The 11,101-nt window shown below is 36.2% G+C and overlaps 1 protein-coding gene across 1 annotated transcript; it reads right to left on the bottom strand.

Annotated features, from left to right (window-relative positions):
- Nucleotides 1-2,089: 2,089 nt before the first annotated feature.
- Nucleotides 2,090-4,774, bottom strand: LOC122136870 (protein mono-ADP-ribosyltransferase PARP6-like). The gene is made up of 5 exons (XM_042721460.1): nucleotides 4,719-4,774; nucleotides 3,414-3,493; nucleotides 3,277-3,340; nucleotides 2,486-2,570; nucleotides 2,090-2,239 (listed from the first exon to the last, which is right to left on the bottom strand). The coding sequence occupies exons 2-5, from the start codon at nucleotides 3,489-3,491 to the stop codon at nucleotides 2,137-2,139; spliced, it is 330 nt and encodes a 109-aa protein (XP_042577394.1). The 5' UTR covers nucleotides 3,492-3,493; nucleotides 4,719-4,774; the 3' UTR covers nucleotides 2,090-2,136.
- Between the last annotated feature and the right edge of the window lie 6,327 nt (nucleotides 4,775-11,101).

Here is an 11,101-nt window from a genome sequence, read left to right as displayed (position 1 = left end):
AACGCCAGACAGATCCAAACACAATCAGCAGAAACCCCAGCAGCCCACCGGTTTGGACACAAAACATCTGCTTAAATGACTGAAATCATAAATATACTGTGCCTATGTTTGTTTTCTCTCTCTCTCTCTCTCTGTCTCTCTCTCTTTATGGAATATCGTATAAATGATTTATCCATGCAACACCTGCCAAACTTTCAAATACAGGTCAGAAGTAACCATGCAGGTTAACACATACTGTAACTCACTAGCCATATTGGCAGGTTTTGATTAGTAAGTTATGTTTATAATATTACTAAAACAAATCATAAAGAAGGTCACACACTGGACGACAAGTGGCATGTCTCTAAAATACATTTTTTAAGAAAAATGACTTAATATGTTTTTGCTTCTCATGTCTCTTGATTTATGAATGTTTCATTTTTTTCAGTGTAGCTCTTTTTTTTTTTTTTTTGTGAATAAAATACTAGATTTCTTGAGTTTTTGACATAAGTTTTCAAATATAAAAACCTTTCAGCTAGTTGCCAAGGCAACATTTCTCATTTCAACGTAGTTTTACTTAATGTATTAAAATAACAAAAAACGGAAAAATAAAATAAATAAAATGATTCTAAAAATGAATATAGCAAAAAACTACACTGAGTCCACAAAAAAAATAAAACTAAAATTAAAATGCTGAAAATTTTTTGAAAAAATTCAATTAAAACTGCAATAAGGATATAAAAAATACATTATTATTATTTATTTTATCCTAGCACACAACTCATAAAAACATGTCTGATCATCATAAAACATCCTTTTTACATGCACACAACATTTTGTAATGACAAGTTCATAATAAAAATCACTGGAGATCACAAGAAAACAAGAGAAAACAAGAGCATGGCCTCTTGGGGCTTCCGTAGATTGTCGTGACCAATCAGAGAGACACTCACACGAAGAAGAAGCGTGTGTAGACGTGGTCAGACACCGGACACACCCAGATGTTGCCATGTTTCTACTGAAATTTTTTTTTGCTTGAAAATAAATGTGTGTGAAGTGGTTTAGAATTTTACTTTTTTTTAGAATTTTTATTTTACTTGATTTTATTTTTTATGACATCCACAAACAATGACTGCCTGTCATAAATCTTTCAGTTGAATGATTCAGAATTAGGTTTAATAATAAATACATTTAAAATCTGGTTTATTATTCACTTTTGTTTTGGCTCGTTCTGAATGCCGTGCAACTTTTTAAATTGAATTCTTAATGTTTTTAATACAACTAGATACATTTTTGTAAAAAAAAAAAAATTCTGATGCATGATTTTTATTATTATGCATCTATGTAATTATTTTAAAGCCTTTTTATGTAAACACCACGAATTAGCACTGTGTATTAAATGTGCTCTGCCTAAAAATGCAAATAGTTAAATCGTCCCGAGGAGTCACAAGACTTGAATTGCACGCTAACTTTAAAAAGAGTTTTGACTTACATTTGTGTGAGTTCAGAGTTTGCACACTTTACTATTATTGTACACATGTTGAAAAATAGATTAAATAATGTGTCCAAATGTTTGACTGCTAGGGTACAGAGCTTTGTGGAAATCCCCCACAAGCACTCGGGAATGTCTGAGAATTGAAATAAAGCTTTCAGGTGACGTCACCAAAAAGCATAAACATGAGAAACGATGTGTCCCCGTCTTCTCATCTGCAGATAAATCTCGGCAACAAAAGACGGGGAAATTAAAGTCAGAAGGAAAACTCAGAGATAAATCCATCTGGGATATTAATACATGTCATCATTCAGAAAGAGCAGCGGAAGGAGGAAGATGAAGAAGATACGAACACAATGAAACGCACAGATTCATCATCTACTATCCAGAGACGCAAAAAACGCAGTAAACATTTTAAATGACTTTCTTGTTTTTACGTGTACAGATATTAAGTGTGAGAAACGATCCGAGCGACTTCACGCTCCGGCGAGTTCCGTCTCGTCCAATCAGGCGCCTGTCTGCTTTTGACTGACAGCGGCTCTGTGGGAAGTCAAAGGGTTGTGGGCGGGGCTTATGGTGAAGATTTCCTTCATCTCATCCCGCATCCTTGCGAAAGACAGGACGGAAGCAAGTAGAGATGGACAGAGCGGAGGAAAGGAAGCCCCTCAGCTGGAGTAGATCTGGGTGCCGATCACACGCATGATCTCCTTCTGGATCTTGGGCTCCTGCGTGTTGATGTTTGCGTCTCCCACCTGACCGTCCTCATACCTGACACACATCACATTAAAATAATATTTGTATCTGAAATTACATAAGTCATGTTTTGTAATTGGCTTTATCTTGAAAGTAGCCTAGTAGTGTTGTTATCGTCGACTAAAACTATTAAAACTTTGTTCATTCACATAACATTCTGTAATGACAAGTTCATAATAAAAATCAATGGAGATCACGAGAAAACAAGAGAAAACAAGTGCATGGCCTCTTGGGGCTTCCGTAGATTGTCGTGACACTCACACGAAGAAGAAGCGTGTGCAGACGTGGTCAGACACCGGACACACCCAGATGTTGCCATGTTTCTGCAGGTCTTTGGATGTGATCACTGTCAACACAGAAACACAGTCATCTCGTACATCAGGACTGAACCCAGCACAAGAGCATTTATTAAGCGATATGTGACCCTGCATCACAAAAACAGTCATAAGGTTCACATTTTTGAAATTGAGATTTATACATCATTGACAATACAGGACAATATTTGGCTGACTTAAACTTAAACTTTTTAAACTTTTCAACTTTTTTTAAACTTTCTGGTCCGGCTTTCTCTGGACAAACTTTTTTATCTAGTTATTATTATTACATCATCTGAAAGCTAAATAGATAATCTTTCCATTGATGCATGATGGGACAATATTTGTCTGAGATACAACTATTTGAAAATCTGGAATCTGAGGATGCAAAAAAAATCTAAATATTGAGAAAATCATCTTTAAAGTTGTTCCAATGAAGTTCTTTGTAAGGCATATTACTAATCAAAAATGAAGTTTTGATATATTTACGGTAGGAAATGTACAAAATATCTTCATGGAACATGATCTTTACTTAATATCCTAATGATTTTTGGCATAAAAGAGAAATGTATAATTTTGACTCATACAATGTATTGTTGTCTATTGCTACAAATATACCTGTGCTACTGATGACTGCTTCTGTGCTGCAGGGTCACAATTATATAAAAAAAAAAATTCTCTCTACTCAAGCCAAAGCTGACTGAATTGTTACAGCAGGTGAGATCGGAGATGTTTTACCTTCACAGAGAGCGATGCAGTTTAAGTTCCTGCTCTGGAGGAAGCGTGACTGTATGGGGCGACTCTGTTGAAGGACAAATAGCACAGATTTACTGCTCTGAGACGCCCAGCACAGGTCACATGTTTTAGTGTCGTACCTGTGGCATAGTGTTCATTCGATTATATCGCTGGACTAACTCATCTTTAGTGGGCATGCGATGCTGGCCCTTCCCCATTCCTGAACACATACAACAATATAACAAACAAACAATCATTAGATCTCATATACATCCCTTTTCCAGTGAAATGATGCCGGTGCTCAAATGAGGCCAGAACAGAATCGGTCCACGAAAATAACTGAATTTTTATGCATTTAACTTGCATTTAAACACTCTTGTTTCTTGGAATATAATCCTTTTATTTTTTATCTATATATACACAGTATATATTTTTTTTCTGTAATTTATTATTAATACAGTGTCTGAAATACAGCTTGGAAACTTGTGAGATCAGATTGGACCTGGACTTTGGCACGTCTTCATGCACGTCACTAATTTTTTTTAGTCAGTATTTTTTGTTTAGTATTTTAGTATTTCTTGTATAGTTAGTTTGCCTTTTTACCAGCAAAAACATCCTTAAAAAAACATTCACTTGAGAAGCAGCATTGCTTGAGATTTTATGACTAGTTTTTTTTTTACATTTATTTTTAGAAAATCAATCTTAACTTTTATATTATTATTTTACATATTTTTATCCCAGTATTTTTTTCTCTGAAAATTTCATTATTTCTGAAAAAACAGATCAAAATTAAGCAACTTTAGGCTTAGAAAAAGAAAAAGACAACAAAATTGCCAGAAAAATAATCTTATTTTCCCTTTACATAAATTTTCATGTTCTCTCACCTCATTGGCAGATTATTATTTTTTATTGACCTTTTTAATTTTTTACAATTATATTCTTCAGAAACAATCGTAGATATTTTTATTATGTCTTAAGTCATTTTGCCTCTTACAATAAATGTAACGATTTAAGAATATTTAGAAATATTTGCATTGCAAAATATGACAAAAATTCAAAAGAAAAAAAAATTGTTTTAAGTAGAAGAAATTAACAAAAGATAGAGCAGATTAGACTTAAAAGGAGATATTTGCTAACGAGGTAAGAAAAATAAACACCTTAAAACTAGTCCCAAATCCACTTCTGAAGTAACAGTATGTTGTTTTAAGGATAGTTTTAGACAACCACAATACCATAAAAAAAAACGAGTGTTTGCAGCATGGAAAAGGAAAAGCAATTCAGCACATACAAGATAAAAATCACAGATTCAAAAAGAGTGTCCACACACAACAGCACAGCATTCACATGAATCAGAAAACAGACTGAGGTGTTTGTCACAGAGAGAGAGACTGAGATGTGATGAAGAACCCACAGTGAAACACAGAGGACGCAGGTCTGGATCGTACCTGAGTATCCAAAGGAAATACTGGATATGGGGCTCAGATAGATGCCTAAATTCCCGTACGCATGCTTCCGTGCAGCTTTGGATGAAAGAGAAGAAGAGGAGGAGAGAGTTTGTACACTGGCCCGCTCTGCACACGCTCCTCGTGAAAGCAAGAGAGACACGCCAGAAACAACTTTCACATCTGAGCCGTGGCCGGAGAATCACAGCAAGACACAGACGTCTGATGGGATGCAACTCATGGAATGAAGAAAGAAAGCATCGTGGGAGATGGAGGAACGCGTGAGGAAACAACCAGTGAAGCACTTAGGAAGAAGACGGGTGATGATGATGATGATGATGAGGAATATGTTTCCACTGAAGATGCATGAGCATGCATTATACAGCGAATTAACGTTCAGTCAATCTCATGAGAGTCTCAAGGGAAACAACATGACATCAACAAGCACCAGATGACATGAAAATAAGATTGGAACGTTCTTATAGAAAAAGATCATCGAAGGAAGGATTTAGTGTTTTCGCGGTAAACTTCATGTGTGTTTCAGTGTTGAACACAAACCCTCTAGAAAACCTCATCAAACGCCACTGACTCACATCTTCAGTGAAGTGCAAAGAAGCAAGCTTGAGATCCACATTTATTTAAACTGTTCACAATAGGACACTACCGTAATGTTCTGAATCCAGTAATGCAATGCAACACTTCACTTTTCCATTTCCAGTTGTGATGAACGAACCGCCAAGTAAAATCTGCCATGATTTGTAACATTATTTTGATCAGTCTGACAAAAGTGCATACATTTTTACACTAAACTGGAATTAAAATGACAAAAAATATATATATATTTTCAACATGATAAGTAGACGCCACTCACTGCACTCGTTCTCCAGCACACATATCTAAACATTCTTAAATAAAGATAAAAATATCAGTAAAAAGAACTAAATTGCGTATTTTGAAACAAGAAAAAATATTGACAAATTCAGAAAAATAAACTAGTTTTATTCTTTTTGAATTACTGGGAGGTCAATTTTCTCTCTGCCACTGACTGATATTTTTCCTTTGTTTAAACCTACAAGTCACTTCATTTTGATCATTTGATCATTTGACTTTTTTTTATTCATTTTACTTCAAGTAATGTATCTTGATTTAAGAATGTTTGAGATATTTGTACTGGTCTTTTTTTTTTTTTTAGAATAAAAAACTAAAAAAAAAAAAAAAAACACTGAAAAAGGAAATCATTTTGCTAAGAATTAAACATGCATTTCTACACTAAATTGGATTAAAAATGCATAATAATAATAATTTATTTCAAAGATGATAAGTGGCCGACCTCATATATGGCACTGCAAAAAAAATTAAAAAGTTTTTTCCTCAGTATTTTTATCAAATACTTTTATCAATGTATCAAATGTAAGTGAAAAGAGAAAAAAACATCAATCAGTCAGAAAAATAACCTTTTGAATTTTGAATTAAATTGATTTTTCTGAACCCATTCGTCACTTCATTTCGCTTGTTATCTTTATGTCATTTTGTATCTCCAGTACATGTTATCTTAAGAACGTTTAGATATTTGTTCGGGGAAAACAAGAGGAAAATACTAAAAAGGAAACCGGTTTTGCAGTGAGAATGAGACGTGAGTGAAACATCTAAGTTGCGATTACTGTTTCAACAAATGTTGCACGTTCTGTTGCACTTTACGACTCTCACATTACTAATCTGTATTATTAAAGAAGTAATTTGCACACCATCCATCCTTTACACCAGGAAGTAGAATAGTGTTGGCTGATTCCAGACTTAATGCGGAGTCGGACATCCATTACGATGAGAACGATTTTCCTCTGGACGGCAGAGAACATGTGCACTTAGGTCAGCTTTTACATACCTTCAGTTAGTGTAAGAGGCATTGACCAGTCCATTCCTCCAGAACCGAGTGCCAGTTCTCAATAGGGAGCCGCTAGAAAGAGAGAACGAGTGATGATAAAACAAGTGAAACAATCCGCAGACCAGAAGTAACACAGAGACTACCTAAGACACCTTAGCAACCTGCAGACATTCTGGTATCATGGTTGTGAGTTTCGGGATGTCAAAAGATGTCCAGATTCAGTTTAGAAGTGTGATGACCAGCTGTTCGTTAAATCTGGCACAAGTGTTTTTTAAACACAGACGTCTGAGATATTTCTGAGTTATGCTAGACTTTTGTTGGCTGTTTTGGAATGACTTTTATTTCTTGCAAAGTCTAAAGTTAAAATGTGTTCATAAAAATACACAAAAAGCACAGAAATAGCATCAAAAAAACCTGACGTGTTTTCCAGGGTGTTTTAAATTTATATCACATTTATAAGTCTGCATCCGATACAAACCTGTCATTATTTTGACGCTCTTGATATTATTTCTCTTGTCTGTCGGGATCATAGGAAACATTTCACTGAGCTCTGAAATATAACCTGATCAGGCAGCTTATAAATCGGATTTCTTGGCAGATTTAGGTTTAAAATCAGGCCCCTGAAACTCTTATAAAATTACACATTTTCATTCAGTCTAACCCTGCAAATTCAATTTTTTTTTCTAAAATGAACTAAACTGAAACCGATTATATAAAACATTTTCACTTATATTGCATGACTTTTGCTTGTTGAATCAATCAAATAAGAAAAGAAATTTGAGCGCAAACACCACTTAAACTATTTAAAACTAATTTTGGCATTCATTTAATGTTGGATAATACAGTAGGATATCTCTCAACAGACGATCAGATTTGTGCTTTGGGGATGCCAATTTTGTACTTTTTTCATGTAAATGCAGCCGTGTCTAAAAGTAATGATCTTTAGCACAAAAAAAAAAACAAAAAAAAACAAAAGAGTAAAAGATGCAGTTGCTACACTGAATTGACGCAACAAACTAGAACCCTCCCATTAGTATTCAATAAAACAAAATGTAGTTCGCAATCAAAATGTAGTTTGTATTTAAAATGTAACTTGTAAGCAAAATGTGAATTGACCATCAGAAAGTACTTTGAAATCAAATTATTTTTCTAACAGTTTCCGGCTGCAACATGTCGGTTCGTTGCAGTCAATCGTTTGCATTTACTGCAGACAGTTTTTTGATTGTACTGGAGGCATTCTAGTTTGTTGTTTTTGAAACCAAACCAAGGCTGCGTTTAATTTGATTAAAGTCCACAGCAAATTTTCAATGCAACGCTGAGTGCAGACAGCTTTGTTATTCTAACCGAAGCATTGGGGTTGTTGCTGTGTGGTTCAGCGAGTGCAGACACTGATGTGATCGGCCTCTGGCGTGAGTTTTGATTCTCTGGTGCCGTGTGTGTGTGTGTGTGCTTCTGCAAGTCACTGTGACTCACTGGAAGGCAAAAGGTTCTGCCGTAGAGTTTCTTTGCGGTGCGAAATCGAGCTTCTTTTGCAGCGGGCTGCTCAACACTACAGAAACTTATTGAGACGGTGTGCATGCCACTTCAGCTGCCTATACCACAGCAAAAAAAACAGAGAGTGTAAATGAACAAAGACAAATCTTATCAACGTGAAAGCTGTTCTTGCATTTAAAAAGTGTTCATCTTACCCTGCTGATGCGGCAGCTTCACAATATGAGCCCTGTTACTGGATAATGAATTTCTGCAGAGAGAGACACACATAACAAGAACGCAGCATACGGGCCTACAACACCCTACCACTGTAAAAGCCCGGCTGTTGCTTATTAACTCACCATTTCTGCAGTAAACCGGATGAGCCAGAGGAATCCAGTTTATCCATCTGCTTCTTAATCTCTAGATACGAGCCCTGAAAAATACAGATACAGGTCAGCAGAAAAACAGCCTCTCACAACTCATTTATACAATCAATATCCTTTTTTGCACATGCAGATTCTTTTTTCAAACTTTAATTTAGTCTTTGGGGCATGATTTGATAAGGATATTCCAACAGGAATGTTTTGGGAAAGATATTTTTATTTGCAAAGTAGAGCTGACTACAAAGCTTTCTCAATCTGGACAATAAAAGCAGATATATCCATCATGAAATTAATGAACAATTTGTTACTCTTGCATTCCGCCACAGTACCGGCGTCATTTTTCCCGGGTTGGGGAAATTAGAACAATCACACGGTCTAGCGCGTTCTGCAGACGCTCATAATTCTTTCTTCTGTTCGGCACAGGAGCCGCTACAGTTAAATCACACACACACACACGCACACAACACAGCACACAACACACAACCGCGCACGCGCACACACCACAAGCACCCACACAAACACACACACACACACCACAAACCCACACACACAAACGCACGCACACAAACCACAGTTTGCGCACCCACGCACGCACGGGCACGCGACCACACACACACCCACACACAAAAGCACAAACACACACACGCATACGCCACACGCATACAGACGACACGCACACACACACACGGCAAACGCACGCACAAACGCACGCACACACACACACAAAAACAACACAAAACAAGCACAACTAAACAACACAGCAAACACGCACACAAACACCACACACACACACAAGCAGAATGACCACAACACACAGCACGGGCGCACAACCAACACACAAACAAACACAGCACACACACACACAAACACAAGCACAACACACACACACACACAAGCACAAACAACACACACCCACACCACACACACCCCACAACTCACGCACACACACACGCAACACACCACACAACAGACAAACCACCACAACAGACCAAACAAACAACACAGACAAACACACACACGCACACGCACACACACCACAGTCAGGCCACACACACACACCACACACAACCAGGCACACACACACACCACACACACACACACACACCACACACACACACACAGACAGACCACACACAAAAGGAAGGATCGGTTTGATCCTGGTTTAAAGTTGACGTCAAGCTGGAATTCTTAATACACTGCAAAAATTAGTTCTTACTCAGTTTTTAAGTTTTTGTGTCTTTTTCAGTGCAAACGTGAAAAAAACATTCCTAAATCAAGACACATTAAAACAGGACTTAAGAAGCAAAATAAGTCTTGTTTTTTGAACACATTTATCTAAAATTAGTGACTGATGGGCTTAAAAACAGGATGTTGTTTTCTTGTTTTAACCCTGGAGCTGCTATCTGAAATTCAGCCTCAAAAATGGACCAGCCTTGTAAATACTGCTTGGGATTATCGCTAATACACTCTTGGATTTAAAACTTCTTTTCTTTCAGTTAGCATAATTAGCTGTGTTTCTTTTGGGAACTGACTGATTGTACGGCATCATTGATCTGAAGCTTTATGCTTTTTTTCATTTTGCCAATGTTAATTGGATTTGGTGATAATATAGAATAATGAGAGATTTATATCCAACTTTTAAAAAGCTGGAAAATGAAAATCCTTCTCCCGGTCAAAATGACTAAGAATACAACACACGAGTTGTGTATTAAAAACTCAATTCTTCATTCTTGATCTGTTTTATCAAAGAACAAGACTTCATATCTAACGTCCACTGCCTTTCTCAAGTGAATGGCAATCTTGATTTAAGATGATGAGGTATTTGTATTGAAAACGAAAAACAAAATAAGAAAATTATTTTTGGCAGTGTAGTTGCGTACATTCTAAACATTAGGTAGAGCATGTTCTGATGTTACGGAAGACTGTTTCACCCACTGAATATAAAATAAAACAAGGTAATTGAGATTTTTTTAAATGCAATTTCAAGGCAAATTTTCACAATTTTGACTTTTTATTGCAAATTCTGACTCCTTTTCTCAGAATCATGGGTATAAAAACTCACAATTGTTGAGTTATAAACGTCAATTCTGACAGAGAGAGAGAAAAAAAAAAGACTCTTCTGACTTTATAAGAATTGGGTGAGATGTAAACTCGCAATTGCTAAAAGATACAACGTCACATAATCTGTTTTTATTTTTGATTCAGTGGTGGCTATGGGTTCCCTACTGAATGCTTTCAGCCCTGTTGCACAGCAGACGGTTGTTTTGTATTCTTTCCAATTTTTTGTTTAATATCAAAAGGTGACCCTGGACCACCAAAACCAATTTAGAATTGTAATATGTGCCAAAAAAAATCTAAATATTGAGAAAATCCTCCTTAAAGTTGTCTTTCAAATGAAGTCTATCAACGCATATTACTAATCAAAAATTAAGTTTTGATATATTTTACGATAGGAGATTTACAAAAATCTCATGGAACATGAGCTTTACTTAATATCCTAATGATTTTTTGCATAAAAGAGAAATGTATAATGTGACCCATACAATGTATGGTTGTCGATTGCTACCATATACCCCAGAGGACTTATGACTGCTTTTGTGCTGCAGGGGACACAGAGGTGTCGCTAATCATTTATACTGAGACTTGGC

The sequence above is a fragment of the Cyprinus carpio genome, chromosome B3 (assembly GCF_018340385.1).
Source record: "Cyprinus carpio isolate SPL01 chromosome B3, ASM1834038v1, whole genome shotgun sequence".
In the NCBI taxonomy this organism is placed as follows: domain Eukaryota; kingdom Metazoa; phylum Chordata; class Actinopteri; order Cypriniformes; family Cyprinidae; genus Cyprinus; species Cyprinus carpio.
The sequence above is the reverse complement of the archived record's forward strand: the minus strand, read 5'-3'. Positions and strand labels throughout refer to the sequence as shown.